This window comes from Erigeron canadensis, chromosome 1 (genome assembly GCF_010389155.1).
Source record: "Erigeron canadensis isolate Cc75 chromosome 1, C_canadensis_v1, whole genome shotgun sequence".
In the NCBI taxonomy this organism is placed as follows: Eukaryota; Viridiplantae; Streptophyta; class Magnoliopsida; order Asterales; family Asteraceae; genus Erigeron; species Erigeron canadensis.
The window spans coordinates 22,485,939-22,502,576 of record NC_057761.1 but is presented as its reverse complement, the minus strand read 5'-3'; the positions used below and the strand labels follow the sequence as shown (position 1 = coordinate 22,502,576).

Genomic DNA, 16,638 nt, shown 5'->3' with positions numbered 1-16,638 from the left:
TTTGAACTTTTTAAATATTAATACATGCCCCATTTTTTTTATTTGAACCTTCGTGCATTAATTCACAGGAAAAGCCTCCGGATAGATCGTCAAACGACACGACATTTACGGTATCGAATGTCATTTGGTATAAAACTTGCGCCTCTTTGGATTCGAACCCTGGTTGCCCATAGAACAAGCCTTTATTGGTGGTCTGGGACGACAAATAGCCTATCAACCCATTTGCACACAGTGGCGGATCCAGGAAATTAAGATAGTGGGGGCAAAATTTTTTACCTTAATCGAATAGCTTCATGGTAACATCATTATAGTCAGCAGCAAAATAGCCTTATTGAGTTATTGCAACATCAAAAAATGATCAGTACATTGCAGAAAAACCAATACCAAAAACAGCTTCCTAGCAGAGCCCAAATACAACAATTAGATGAGCAAAACCTCACTAAAATAGCCTCATGTATGACAAATCGGCAGCTATCAAAGCAGCCTTAAATCTGCACCAAAACAACACTCCGTACAACCCTAAATCTAAAACAAAGCAGCACTATATACAACACTAAATTTGTAACAAAACAACAGTCAAACAACCTAAATATAGCCTACAAACATCACCAAAAACAGGATTATAAACAACCCTAAAAATCAGCATACATACAACATAAAAGACAGCTTAGAATCAACATAAAAACTACTAACAAAACTAAGTTTCATTGTGGGTATCAAACTATAAATTGCAATAGTTCTTTGTAGGGACCATCTTCCAAACATATAAATTTCAATATATACAAACAACTTCAAAGCAAAGTAAAATTAAGGATTCAAAATACATGTTTAAAATAAATGAATAATCATATATTAATGTGATAATGCGATTATACCCACTTATCATTTTTATTCTTCAAAGTCATTCTGATATCGATCCTCCTTCTAAATATAAAAAAAGTTACCACTTTGGAAATGGCGACATTGGTGAACCGAACAACCTATTTTTTCAAGTTGAAACCTAGTATTAATTTTCTTACTTCTTCAATTACATCCGTTTCTCATTTTCATTCTTCAAATCGTTTTGATGTCGACCCCCCTGCTCCTTCTAAATACCAAAAAGTTTCAAAATTGGAAGATGCCTTGAACCTGTTCGATGAAATGTCTCAGAGAACCCCTCTTCCTTCTGTTGTTTACTTTACCCAGCTCTTGAATTCTGTCACCAAAATGAAACATTTTTCACATTCCATTCATCTCTTTAAACGAATGTGTGCGATTGGCCTTCCTGTTGATCACTACACCACCAACATTACGATCAAGTGTTGTTGTCGTTTGCGTAGAACCAACGACGGTTTTGCACTTTTAGGTCTTTCCTATAGACGATATATTGTACCAACTGTCTTCACTTTTAGCACCCTCTTAGACGGGCTCATCCTAGAAGATCGTATTCTTGAGGCTGAGCGATTCTTCAAGAAACTTATCAAACTTGAACTTTGCGAACCTGATGTTGTTATGTACTCCACAATGATTAAAGGCCTTTGCAAAATCGGTAATAATGCTATTGCCATTTCTTTGCTTAGGCTGATGGATGAAAGAGGCTGTAAACCTGATGTTGTTGTATATAGCACAATCATTGATAGTCTTTGCAAAGATCAAATGATTGATGAGGCCTTCAAACTATTTAAAGAGATGGTCTTTCAAAAAATCATTGCACCTAATGTCATCACTTACAACACTTTGATTTCTGGCCTATGTAAATTAAGTCAGTGGGAGGAGGTGTATAAGATACTAAAAGAAATGGCGGATTATGAGATCTCTCCCAATGTTCAAACCTACAATATATTGGTTGATGCATTCTGCAAAGAAGGTCGGGTAAAAGAAGCCGAGGATGTTATCAATATCATGGTTGAGAAAGGCAAGGTTCCTGACATAGTGACTTACAACTCACTTATCGATGGTTACTGTTTGCGAGGTGAGATGACCAAAGCAAAGACGGTTTTTGATTCAGTGGTTTCTAAAGGTATCGTCCCTAATGTTATTACTTACAGCAGTTTATTGAATGGGTATTGCAAGAATTCAAAGATAGACGAGGCCTTGCAAACGTTCAGTGAAATGACTAGAAATGGTTTGAAACCCGATACAGTCACTTACAGCACGATGTTGCAAGGATTGTTTAGGGCCGGGCGTTGTGGGGTTGCACGTAAACTCTTTGATGAGATGCGAGCACAAGGCCTGGTTCCAGATGAAATGACTTATGGCATTGTTCTAGAAGGTCTTTGCAACAACCATCTTGTAGAAGATGCAATCTCTTTGTTCAATCTAATGGGTAATAGCAAGCTTAATTCAAGTATTGTTGTGTACACTACCCTTATTGATGGTGCAAGTAAATGCCATAAGTTCGATATCGCAAGGGATCTTTTCCAGGACCTGATGGTTAAAGGTTTGCAACCTGATGTCCGGACATATAATGTGATGATAAGTTCTTTGTGTCGTGAAGGTTTATTGGGAGATGCAAAGGAGATGTTTCTCAAAATGGACCAGAGTGGTTGCTCACCAAATAGTGTTACTTACCGTGTTCTTCTCCAAGGATATCTAAAGAACAAGCGCTATGTTGATGTAGAGATGCTTTTACAGGAAATGGAAGGAAGGGGTTACTCACTTGATGTTTCAACGATGTCTTTGCTAATTGACTCAATCGCTGCGGGATCCCTAGGTACCACTATCTCTAAATTGATTGGCAAGCTCGTGCCAAAAGAATTCAGGGATTCTCCCAATTTCGCTACCTAGATAAAAATTTATAATAGAAATCCAAAAAAAGTGAATGTGGATTTGAGTAGTTGAATGATGTTTTGTTAATTAAATGGATACTAGCTGTTTGCTTCTTTTATATGCCGATATTCCTTCTTGTGATGTGTTTTTCATTAGGTTGATTTTATTTGCTGTTGTGCTTGTGCGGTTTTCATATTTACAATATGGATGTCATGGCTTAAAAAATAGTCTAGGTTCATGCGTGTATTAGAAATCAACCGTCCCATAATCAGCCATTGTAGGTTTGCCTTCATAGCATTGTTTTTTTTAGATCAAAACCCTACTATCTGTAGCGGATGTGCACACCGAGTTACCGTATTTCTTCAATTTTTGATCATTGTTCCTGTCATGCAGTTAAGGTTATATCAATATAGCTTTTTGTTTCTCCATTCATGAACATACTGTGTCTATGGTGTCTATGGTTGTCAGTTGTGTGCCACTTAAAACGACTAACAATATATGTGGATGTATTGAAATGCAGACTGGGTATGAAATTAATAAGAGAAAAAGTATTGTTTATGATGTGCTTTTCTGTTTAAAAAACACAGAGTTATGGTTGAGTTAATTGACCGTCTCTGTTTTTCTGCCTAAGCATGGGTCTGAGTGAGAGAAATTGATTATCGGTTTTATTGATTTTTTATGGTAGCTGTATGATGTTTTTCTAATTTCATGGCTGCCAGCTGTTACATATTCTGTGTATTTTTCTTGAGAAGGATGATTGCCACTTAATTGACTTACCTGCTTTAAAGATTTGACTTTGACATATACCATGTGGATGTTATAGTTTTAATTGAGATCTTTTCTAAAATCTTATTTGTTATAGCATTTTATTTGTACATTGGCTGATTCTTTGTGCAGTAAGATTCTGTACAATAGCCTATAGTGGGCAGTTTTCAGCACATGTTAAGAGCCGTTCTTACTAAAATTTCTGTGTTTTAGTCCATAAGTTTCTATTTCTTCTTATGCACACATACAGGACTGCATGTATACATATAAGTATTAGCTACTAGCCCACGTTTTATTTGTTTTATGTATTGATTGCATCGTTTGCAATATCACAACTCTGAATAAATAAAACTACTTTCTGCGTACCCGTTATATTTTTATTGATTGAATCAAATGATGCTCTCGTTTATAGATTTGTTTAGTATCTGGTCAATAGAACGATAAACCCCGAGGTTTTCTCCTACTGGCTTATTAAAGCCCGTGAAAACCACCTTATTAAACTTTTTATTTGGATGGTTTTAAACCTACCCTACATCGATGTCATCAGAATATTTATATCATATTAGGAGTGGAATATTCATTTGAACCACACTTTTTTTTTTTACCTGCTTGGGATTCTTGGTGAATAGAAAGAGTTTCTTTACCTGAACTTAAATCATATGCGTGTCCCATCCTCTCATCACTAATTCATCAGTTAACTAATGTAATCACTCACGAACACAACCGGTGTGTAGACAACCGATTTGCCAATTGGCATCACCTTAAGCCGCTAAGAATTCCACCAGCAACCCAGTTCTTTATATTATATAAAGCACCTGTGGGAATATTTGAGCAGAGGACTTGAAAATGAGCGGTGTTCAAGCCGACTGGCTTCAGAATTGATAAAGCCAATTGATAGGTTTCTAGACATTTGGATTCCTTCGTGTGTGTCTTCAAAATGTAATGTTCTACACCAGTCAAGTTTCCAAATAAACATGTTAAAGTGTCCATGAACCAGAATGTTGTGTTCCTGCTCTACATTTGCTAGTCGGCTCAGCATAGTATAGGATTGGTGCAAGTCAATCCTGACTTTACATGGTATGTAAATGATGTGCTACATCCAACACTTTTCTCCATCGTTTCTCCATCACTAATTAGTGTCTCAAGCAACACGTTAGTGATGACCAACCAATACCATATAGGCCCTGATCGTTTAGGGATCATGCCATCATTCAGCAAATCCTCAATGGACATAAACTCGCACAGTTATCAGCACTTAACCCTTAGTTATCAGCACAGACAAAAGTGAAGATATATAAAATAGGCGTCACTTACTGTTTGGAAACCTCTAATTATATGGTAGCAATTTTTTGACGTGGAGGGTCAATGAAGCCGGTCTTTGGTGCAACATTCCATAGTCCATATGGTGCAATATCTAATCTAGTGCAGAACTCGTGAAAGTAAGAGGATATTGTAGCACACTTCCAGATTTCAAGATAGCCTTGTACTACAAATCTGCAACCCACCAAAATGTTTTACCCACAAAAAGTTTAAGAAGTAATGGATTCTGATATAAATTATTGACAAACAAACAAAAGACTATCTGTATTATAATTGCAATTAGCTAGAGGACTAATGTATTTGTTTATGATACAATTGCAATTAGACCAGAGGAATATATTTATGATACAAAGTTGATTTTTTCATTTTACTTTATTTATATGTATTATTTTATTGATTTTCCATTTTTTTTAAAAAATAAATTAATTTTTAAGTTTCAATTAAAAGTATTTGAACTTTTTAAATATTAATACATGCCCCATTTTTTTTATTTGAACCTTCGTGCATTAGTTCACAGGAAAAGCCTCCGGATAGATCGTCAAACGACACGACATTTACGGCATCGAATGTCATTTGGTATAAAACTTGCGCCTCTTTGGATTCGAACCCTGGTTGCCCATAGAACAAGCTTTTATTGGTGGTCTGGGACGACACATGGCCTATCAACCCATTGGCACACAATGACGGATCCAGGAAATTAAGATAGTGGGGGCAAAAGTTTTTACCTTAGTCGAATAGCTTCATGGTAACATCAATATAGTCAGCAGCAAAATAGCCTTATTGAGTTATTGCAACATCAAAAAATGATCAGTACATTGCAAAAAAACCAATACCAAAAACAGCTTCTGAGCAGGTCCCAAATACAACAATTAGATGAGCAAAACCTCACTAAAATAGCCTCATGTATGACAAATCGGCAGCTATCAAGCAGCCTTAAATCTGCACCAAAACAACACTTCGGACAACCCTAAATCTAAAACAAAGAAGCATTATATACAACACTAAATTTGTAACAAAACAGCAGTCAAACAACCTAAATATAGCCTACGAACATCACCAAAAACAGGATTATAAACAACCCTAAAAATCAGCATACATACAACATAAAAGACAACTTAGAATCAACTTAGAATCAACACAAAAACAATTAGGGACCATCTTCCAAACATATAAATTTCAATATATACAAGCAACTTCCAAGCAATGAATAATCATATATTAATGTGATAATGTGATTATACCTGTTGGGAATTTAAAATATATATTCAACTTATGTTCTTTTTACTAAATTGTTAGTAACCTACTTTATCCTTTTCCACAAGGCCACAAGTTAATACGAGTAATGAACACGTTTTTTTAGGTTAAATAAGTAATTTGAGCTAATTTTATTTCCAAAGTATAGGTTTTTTGTTGGGCTGGGTTTATTCTAATTTTTGGGCTGGGTTCATTTTAGCTTTTGTAATGGGTTTTGCCCAAAATATATATCAATATTAGTGGTTTTGGGCTAATTTGGTTGGTTTCTACCCCCCCCCCCCCGCCCCGCATTTACGTTGTTGGATCCGCCCCTGTTGGCACAAACAGCGGCGGCGATGATGGTTGGCACGGGTGGCGGTGACGACGACGGGTGGCGGCGGTGGTGACGGGTGGTCGGGGCGACAATGATGGTGAACATAAATAATTATAGATTATAGATATAGATTAGCATTTTACCCGCGCAATGCGGTGGTGGTGGTAGTGGCGATGTAATGGAGGCAATGTAATTATTTTAAGAATTTATGGATTTATGTTATAAATTATTTCGTTAAGGATATTATAGGTATATTCGTTAGAGATGTTTAAATTAATGAATAAAATAGAGGGGTAGTGTAGGTAGTTTATTTTCTTAATTGAGATTTTAAAGAGGGCTTGTTGCTTTATTATGTAATCATAAATGATTATAGATTATCGATATAGACTAGCATTTTACCCGCGCAATGCGGTGGTGGTGGTAGCGGCGGTGTGGTGATGGCGTGACAGGTGGTGGCGGTGTGGTTATTATTGTTAAAAAAATTAATGTAAAAGGGTTAGTTTAGTTATTTTAGGAGTTGATGGGTCTATGTTGTAAATTATTTCATTAAGGGTATTATAGGTATTTTAAGTGGAGATGTTTGAATTAATATAAAAAAAAGAGAAATAATTAATTTATTAAGGTTAAGATACTCATTTCGCACTGGGACCTTTTTATGATAGAGCGTGAAATGTGTTAGGTTAGAGAGTGTGATAACTTTTATAAAGTACTAATAGAGAAGTATAGATAGGAATTGATTAATCCACCTAACTAAATAATCAAAGAACCTCCTAATCATGTAATGATGACATGTGAAAAATTAGGCGGCAAGATTAAGAAAGAGAACTAATGGATTACGCATGTCACTTTCTTATAGTTTAAAGAAGTTTTTTTAGGCTACTTTTTATGAAGATTTATCAATTTCCATATAGAACTATAGATCATAGATAAAATAAATATCATTTTCTTCATATAGACGAATAATGGCACAAGGAGTAAAATGCTAAAAAAAAGGAGGTATGTTTGATTGGACCGAATGAAATAATAACAGAATGGAATGAACTTGTAATAAAATGAACGTGATAATTGAATGACTTTTTACTATTTTTTATCATGTTTGGTTGTTATATTTTAACGGAATGAAGTTAATGAAAAATCAAAAATACCCATATTTAATACTTGCATTTTAAACCTTGTACATTGTATTATTCTTCCAAATAGAGGTTAAAAAATGTTTGTAAGATACAATACTTCAACAAATTCAAAGTTTTTAATCTCATGTAATAGGAATGTAAGTGTTGGCATAAAAATGTCATAGCTAGTAACCTAGATATCTCAAAAATATGATCGTATGTTAGTTGTTGTTAGATTCAAAGTTGTAATATTTAATGTAGTGTACACATAAATTCTTCACACCATTTCTGTTTCGCTTGAAGTTTTTTACTAAATTATGCGGTGGGCGATCGACTTTGAAAATATTACAATGCCCCGTGTTCTATATACCAAAAAGTTTCAAAACTGGAAGATGCCTTGAACCTGTTCGATGAAGTTTCAAAAAGTTCGATGAAATGTCTCAAAGAACCCCTCTTCCTTCTGTTGTTTACTTTACCCAACTCTTGAATTTGGTCACCAAAATGAAACATTTTTCACATTCCATTCATCTCTTCAAACGAATGTGTGAAATTGGTGTTCCTGTTAATGACTACACCACCAACATTGCCATCAAGTGTTGTTGTCACTTGCATCGAACCAACAACGGTTTTGCACTTTTAGGCCTTTCCTATAGACGATATATTGTACCAACTGTGTACACTTTCAGTACACTCTTGGACGGACTCGTCCTAGAAGATCGGATTCTTGAGGCTGAGCGATTCTTCAAGAAACTTATCAAACTCAAACTTTGCGAACCTAATGTTGTTATGTGCTCCACAATGATTAAAGGCCTTTGCAAAATCAGTAATAATGCTATTGCCATTTCTTTGCTTAGGCTCATGGACGAAAGAGGCTGTAAACCTAATCTTGTTGTATACAGCACAATCATCGATAGTCTTTGCAAGGACCAAATGATTGATGATGCCTTCAAACTATTTAAAGAGATGGTCTTTCAAAAACGCATTGCACCTGATGTCATCACTTACAACTATTTGATATCTGGCCTATGTAAATTAAGTCAGTGGTGAGTTATATAAGACGTTAAAAGAAATGGAGGACTATAGGATCTCTCCAAATGTTCATACCTACAATATATTAGTTGATGCATTATGCAAAGAAGGCAAGGTAAAAGATGCAGAGAGTATTATCAATGTCATGGTTGAGAAAGGCAAGCTTCCTGACATTGTGACTTACAACTTTATATAATAAAAGTTAATTATAAACTATATATCTTAACATCCATCATAATTTTTAATATATATTTTAATGTGTTCTCCGCGTATTACGCGGGTTAATAATCTAGTATAAAAGTAAAAGAAGATATGAAAAATCATATGTAACATATTTATCTAAAAGACAATTAACATTTTTGCTTTGTTATAATTTTAATAAAAATATTTTATATTTTTTGCATGTCGTGTAGATTATTAATTATTAAAGTAAATTTTGTATTTATCTCTTTATAATCTTTTAATTTATTTATTTTTCTTTATATTTAATATGTATATATAGTTAGTTTATTTAATCTCTTTATATTTAAAATGGATAATTAAGACTAATGTAGCTTAAATGTTTAAGAGTCAGCTAAGTTTTTTGCTTATTTGTCATTTTTTAAAATTATTTTATGATATTATTTGAAAAATTACTTAGCTAAATTTATTATTTAAGGACTATATAATTTTTTTTCCCGAACGGCTAAGGACTATATAATTAATAAAAGCTTTCAAATTTTAAACTTAGTCACGTACTCATTTAAGTTTTCATTTAAAGTAATAATTATATTGATTATATCGAATTGAATTAAATATGATATAGTAATTCTTTTTTCTTTTCATTCTTTTAATAGGAGATCTTATTTTATACTTTAATTATTAAATAAAAATTTAATTTCTTACTCAAGTTCAGTAAATTATTTGTTTCTTGAAAATTAACATTTCCGGTCTATGTTTTATACATTGAACTTGAACTTTTGTTACTTGTTTATTTATGAAATATATTTTTATATATTTTATTTCTTAATTTCATTTATTGTTACATGGTTATATATTTAAATATTCTTAAAAAAGATTTGATTAGTATTAAAATATATTCAATTATGATATAATTGTCTTTGATAAGTAAGTTTACATTTGAATATATTATTGCTACAATATCGTAGTCTTATAATTTAAATTTAAAAAGGTCCATTATTTATTTTTTAGATTTTTATGACAACAATTATTCACCATGCAACGCATATTAATCTAGTATATAAATGTAAAAATAATCATATTTATTTTATCACCGAACCATTAAAAATAAAGAGTTGTATTATTCAAAGGTTATGACCAGGGATGAGCAAAAATAACGAATCACGGTTCCATCCCGGTACCATCCCAGTCTTCATACCGGGAAGTATCGAACTCCGTTTGGGATCGATAACGATATCCATTTTTGGTAATTTCCAAGAACGGTATCAGTACAATACCAAGAGATCTTGCAAATATTGAGAAATACCAATATCGTCCTAATCCCGGTTCATATGCAACCAGGACCGACACCAAGCTTTGGTGAAATTCAAGATCGTTAGAATTGAAACAGGACCGGAACGTCCCATATCCATCCCTAGTTTTGACATGGTTTATCTTTTCGACCATTTCTCCATGACTATCTGATGTGTGAAAATCTAGTTAAATTAAAATCCTTAAAAATACTCCGAATCGAATACCACACACAATCGGGCAGTGGACCCGTCCGTATGCAATATAGATTAAAGCAAGTAAAGGTTCGTTCCACGGAGACTACAAAGAGCTAGCGAGTTTTAAGTAGTTAAAAGATTTTGGTTTTTAAAGACACCACGTCATCTTGATTTTATGTTGAAGAAGTTAGTTGATTGAAAGGGTTAGAAATTCCGAAGAATTTATCAAAAAGATAATTGTCGTATATCAAATAGAATTAAAAGATCATCCACTTCGACTCCATGACACACATTATTTAGGTTGCATCTATGTTAAAACCAATTCAACTTGTTGATTATATAACGAGGTAGAACAAAGAACTCACTAGTTGCGCACCTAGCTTATTACCCTATCCGACCCATTAACCAATCTTTTGACCCCTAAGTTCCGGTTACCACCTTCACTATCAAGACCTACTAAATTGACGAATTTGTAGTATTATTGTAAACAATCTTGTCTATCGATTTTACCAAACCGTTAACACTTTCAATTCTATTATCTATTGCCGTTTATTATCTTGTTACCACAAGTCAACACCTATTAATTGTACCCAATTAACTAGAACAATGCACTCCTAAACCTAGATACCTCTAAATCATTCATACATTATCAACAAAACAGTAGATAAGAACACAAGAACTCAAAACATTAAGATCACAACAAAACATTTAACAATCAACTTGAATTCATAAAATTATGCAACCATTATTCAATGTGTCATTTTATCTCAGTGGATGATGAAGTTATTTAGCTAGACATAATCATAAACAAATCACAAATAGTAAAAGAAAGAGTAAACATCTTGTACCAAAGTGCGAAAGAGAATGAAAAGCTAAGAAAATCGATGTTTGAATGCCTTGAATCTCTTGAGCAACCACTAGAACTTGGAGAACGTAAAAGCTGCTAAAAAGTGTCTCAAGAAACCCTAAAATCGACCGGAAGTGAATGTATATCGAATGGGAGGGTTTTGGTCTTGTATTTATAGAGTTTACAAGAAGTCTTCACAAACCGACCTACAGGTGCGACGCACCAAGCATCAGGTGCGGCCCACCTGGCCTTGTTTCCAAAAATGTCTCTACCCGATATGCGACGCACCACAGGGTTGGTGCGCCGCACCTCCCTGTTTTCTCACATCTTCCAACTTTCTGATCAAAATATGCACCGCACCAACCTTCCAGGTGCGCCGCACGAGCTCTGTTTTCAGCCAAAACTTGTAGTTTTCATTCCGTCTTCACTCGTACACGTCAATGCATCTTTTAGTCATCTGAAAGCCGTTTCTAACCATTTTACATGTTCTAAGCCTGCAACCACTAACAATACCATCAAAGTATCGAATATACATGTAATTTACACATAATTAAGCTTAAAACGACTTAGAAATGATATGGGGATGTCTATAAAAATGGACATATTACTATCCAAAACCTTTCCTCGACAAAAATTACAAAATTTAATTAAATTTTGATACGTATCATAGTTGCTTTGGTTGCAATAACGGTTCGGGTTACAAACAACCAACAATACGTATTTATTATTGTTATAAATTATATTAACATGAACTTCATTTAATATGGGCATATGTTTGTGACGTGCTAATGTATAAATTTCATATATATAAAAGGTGTAATGAAACCATTTGATACATATAAATTTACTGCTACATAATAAACTTATATTCTATAACTTTACGACATATGGCATCAACCAAGCTGGTTATCGCTCATGTCCTCGTTGTCGCCATGGCTGGTAATCGTTAAATTAAATTACTTAATATACATTGCGTATTACATTATAATATCTCGGGTCAAATTAAACAAATCTCAATAATAAAGATGACAAGTCAACAAATAATTCAACAAATATCATTTAGAGTACGTATAACACCTATTAATGGGGATTGATAAATGTATATAACTATTGGCCATTTACAACAATAAAAGTTTTACCTATTTGTAAAATGTATTGTGAAATGTGTATATTAATTGTAAATAATAAATGGCTAATAGTTGTTATAGATTTATCATTTCCCATTAAATATAATGTATGCTTTCCATATTTCAAAATCAGTGTCATTTATTTGATTTACATACGTTCCTTACTTTTAAATATCTCATTTTGTTTCTTCATATATTATGATTGGTATCTTTTTTAGGCAACCAAATAACGAACGTCGGGGATCTTCCGCCTTATCTCTGCCACGATTGGTGGATGAATGGTAAACCATGTACTACCGAAAGTTGTCGATCCGAATGTCAAGCAATGAAAGGACCAGCTTACTGGATCGATATATGCCATGACAGTGGAGTTTGTGAATGCCAATATAAATGTTGAAATAGTTGTTTTGTATCATCTAAATCTAAATAAAAATGATCTTTTCTCTTAGAGTCTAAGCATCTTAATCTTATCCCAATATATATTATATGACGGTTGAACTAATGACTTATTAACCAATCAAATCGCTCTATTTCATCAAATTGACTTCTATTTATGTCATCATTTAATTTATTTATAAATAAAAAATCATAATAATCATTATCCAAATATATTATTACATTAGTATCTACATTAATATTTGTAGAAAAGTCTCATGGGTATCAATGTCGACTACATGACTAAAGATAAAGATTAACTTATAAGAAAATATTATAAATTGATACATATAAATGTCGTACATTGGTATCCCAATACAATATTAGATTAATAATTAATTTAATATTTAATATAAACACAATATGAACTTTAAATACCTATCCCAAACATAATAACAGATGATGATATACAACATTATTATCCTAAACATAATAGAAATTATAGAACATGTGACAATTACATAACAAAGCATGATTTACAACAGAGAGTTATTTGAATACAAAATCCAAATCAATATGAACTTCATTCAAAATTCATTTCTCTCTTAATAAAAAAGGTACAAAATTTTCTTTTTTTTATATATTAGTTCTGTTTATTTATGTTTAAAGTTACATCTGTCACTCAAATTAAAAGTCATAAGTTTTATCAAAAAATATGAAGACAATCTTAATTGTTATCTAATTCTCATAGGACATGTAATTGAAAATAAAACTAATTGCGTTATGGGCCTACATTATGATCTAAGACATGTACTTGAATGTCAAGTACAAGATCACAAGTTTGTTTATATTTCAATTCTTAATTATCCTTCGTAATAATATCACATTATGACTAGAGTTGTTTTCAAAATTTTTATAATAGAGAAATTATTGTAGCATGTCTCAGCTGATAATGACAGTGACGAATTTGCGATTATTGTAATAAATCTGGCAAAGTAATGCACTTGAAACCGTATATCTTCAAAATCATAAGCTTTTATGAATTTAATATATGAATATCTAGTATTGATAATATCATAAACCCGTGTTCAAAATTATAAGCTTTTATGACTTTAATGTATGAATATCTACTTTTGTTTTATGACATAACCAACTCATGGAATATATCTTTTGTCCATAACCTATGACATCTGTAGACTTCAGGCATAATATAAACAATCCCAAATGACACAATCTCAGCGCAATCATAGCAGCAAAACAAAAGTAGTGTAATAAAAATATGTATGAAAAAATGCACTAATAATAATAACTTACAAGGTACCACCATGCAACATACATTCAAGTTACATCAAGATGAATGTGAATTAAACAAAAAAAAAAGGAAAATTGGAAAAATGAGGCGAATGAATGTAGTTGCAAATCTAGCTAGGTTTCAAGGTCTGTTAATACATAAAATGGATAAGTACTTGGAAATGTAATGAACCATACACAAATGTTTATGCTGTGTAATAAACTACTCTTGGTTATTGAAATCCTGGTTATTAGATGGATGTGTATCCGACCAATCAAAAATTTACAAGTTGCAGCTTATATGGTGGCCACATATAGACAGATACATCCAATAACCAGGATTTGAAAGTTCATTGTATACAATAAACATTCGAGTAGTTCATTACACAATATAAACATTTGTATATAGTTCATTACATTCCTAGGTACTTATCCGTAAATAAAATTAATTATCTATTTACAACAACATGACCCAATTTCTAAGTGGGGTATGGGGGAGGTGAGCCGTAAACAATTTTACCTCCATCCAAAGGTAGAGAGACTTTTTCTATAAAGACCTCCGGCCACAAAAAGGTAAAATTCGGAAAGCTTAAAGTGTTTAGATACCATACATGTCGGCAAGAACATCATAATAAGATATATCTGTCTGCTGAGTCTGACTACCTTGAGAGTAGGGAAGAGTAGCAAACATGCGACCTAGCAATACCTTAGCATAGGTTCGACAATACATATATACAATAGCAACCATATTTAACATATTAAACATCATATAAATGTAATTATAAAGCAAAAAGCCATATCTAAATTTTAAGTCTCAACATTTACTTTCCCTAAATGCTCGCTATCAATTCTATATTTACCTAAAATTACTAAATTACTCTTTCTCTCTACTCAAATCTCAACCAGTCACTTTTTTTTTATCTCTCATGCATAAATCATTTATTTCTCCAATTCATTTAAAATCTTTTATCTCAAAAGCCGTACATCAATAAATCATAAAAATTATATGGGTGTTCCTAAAATTTCATGCTCTTTTGTTAGAGATGTCGTTCGATATACTTTCAACGAATTTTTAAATCTAAGGGCGGAGCCCGTACGACTAAGAAATTTGGCTATCACACTCTATGACCTATCAACTTCTATGACCTATCACACTCTATGATCTATCACTCTATCATCTCACTGCCGCAACGCGCGGGTACTTGCTCTCGTCATATAAATGTAGAAACATAATATTTAAACATGTGGTGTAACACCCGTCGTTTAAAAATATGGAGTTCTAAAAACTTTCGCTTAACGGCGTTAAGAGATAGCGGAAATAACTTTAAAAGTCCAAACCAACAAAATCTGTTTGGTTCATTTATTAAATGGTGTTACTAGCAATATCATCAAAATAAGTTCAATTAGAAACCCATCGGTTGCCCAACATTAAACAACGGATCACAATATCAATTCAAGACATAAACATCTTAACATAAAACAAATGTCTAGAATGAGCAGCCACTATGAGTAAACTATAGCCATCCTCAAATGCAATCTACCCAAGCCTTGCACTTAAACGTGCATAATGAGGTAGGGAGTAAATCCCTAAACTAATTTATATATAAAGGGAAGGAATCAAAAGCTACCCGCAGCCAAGAACTATATGTATTTATGTATGCCGAGAGCTTCAACTTGAGGTGGATCGATATATATATATGTTGAGAGATACTAAGGGAAGAAAGATAAACGAGAGGTCATAGGAAGGTAAGGTCCAACCGAGACCTATCTCAAAGAAAAGAAGCCGAGAGGTGATCTTGGATGGGAGTGAATCCGAGAGCTATCTCAGAAAGGAAGAGATTGAGAAATACTAGAGGATGTCGAGATCTAACCTTACCTTGTGTGGGTCCCAGCCGAGAGTGAATAAGAGCTGGGAGCTCACTTTAGGAAGAGAGAGAAATGAGAGTGACAAGGTGGGGCCCAGTCGAGAGTGAAGAAAAGTGAAGAAAGAGGCCGAGAGGAACGAAAGAAAGAGAATCCAGAGTGTATAAGGATTTATATATTCATATATTATGCTCCCTTCTAACCTAGCGGGAGTAGTTCCCAAAAGATGAATGGGCTTAAGGTCCGATTATAATTATGAAATAGGCATGAAATGAAATAGGCATGAATCCCATCAGAGGAAGGCTATATGTCGAGAGTGGACTCAAGACCATTTCCATTAGCCTGACACATCTACTAACTCCCAAACTCCAACTTTTTCAAATTGAGCTAATTCTTCTTGCATAGCTTCAACCCAACATGGATCTTGAAGTGCTGCCTTAACATTCTTAGGTTCTACTTGTGAAATGAATCCAGGATACAAACACTCAGTTATCAATCCAGTGTCTTTCACTTCACAAAACAATCTAGTCAAATTCTTATTCAACTGATTTCTAGTTCGAACAGGTTCTGTAGCATTACCAAGAATAATTTCAACTGGATGATCCTTATTAACTCGATATTGAGGAACCGAATCAACATTCAGACTTTCTCCTAAATTCGTTTTAATCTGAAACTCAGGAGAGCTAAAATCATCTTCCGATTCTTCAGAAATAAGATCATCATCAGGCAGTGTAACCTTTGACGGAGTAAGTGGTGTAGTGTTCTCGGGTTCACTATTATCTGAATCTGGTGTCTTATTCTTGTCCTTACCAGTTTCATCAACAACAGTAGTAGACTGAACTTTGGTAGGAGTAGTATCGACATTTTTAGTAAGCGGAGATGTAGGAGTATTATCCAAGTGATCTCTTAAAATAATCACATCATCAAC

General features: G+C 33.4%; 1 protein-coding gene across 1 annotated transcript; it reads left to right on the top strand.

The window, feature by feature from the left end:
* The first annotated feature begins 883 nt into the window (after positions 1 to 883).
* Positions 884 to 2,866, top strand: LOC122584931 (putative pentatricopeptide repeat-containing protein At1g12700, mitochondrial). The gene has a single exon (XM_043757012.1). The coding sequence runs from the start codon at positions 955 to 957 to the stop codon at positions 2,764 to 2,766; it is 1,812 nt and encodes a 603-aa protein (XP_043612947.1). The 5' UTR covers positions 884 to 954; the 3' UTR covers positions 2,767 to 2,866.
* The last annotated feature ends 13,772 nt before the right edge of the window (positions 2,867 to 16,638 follow it).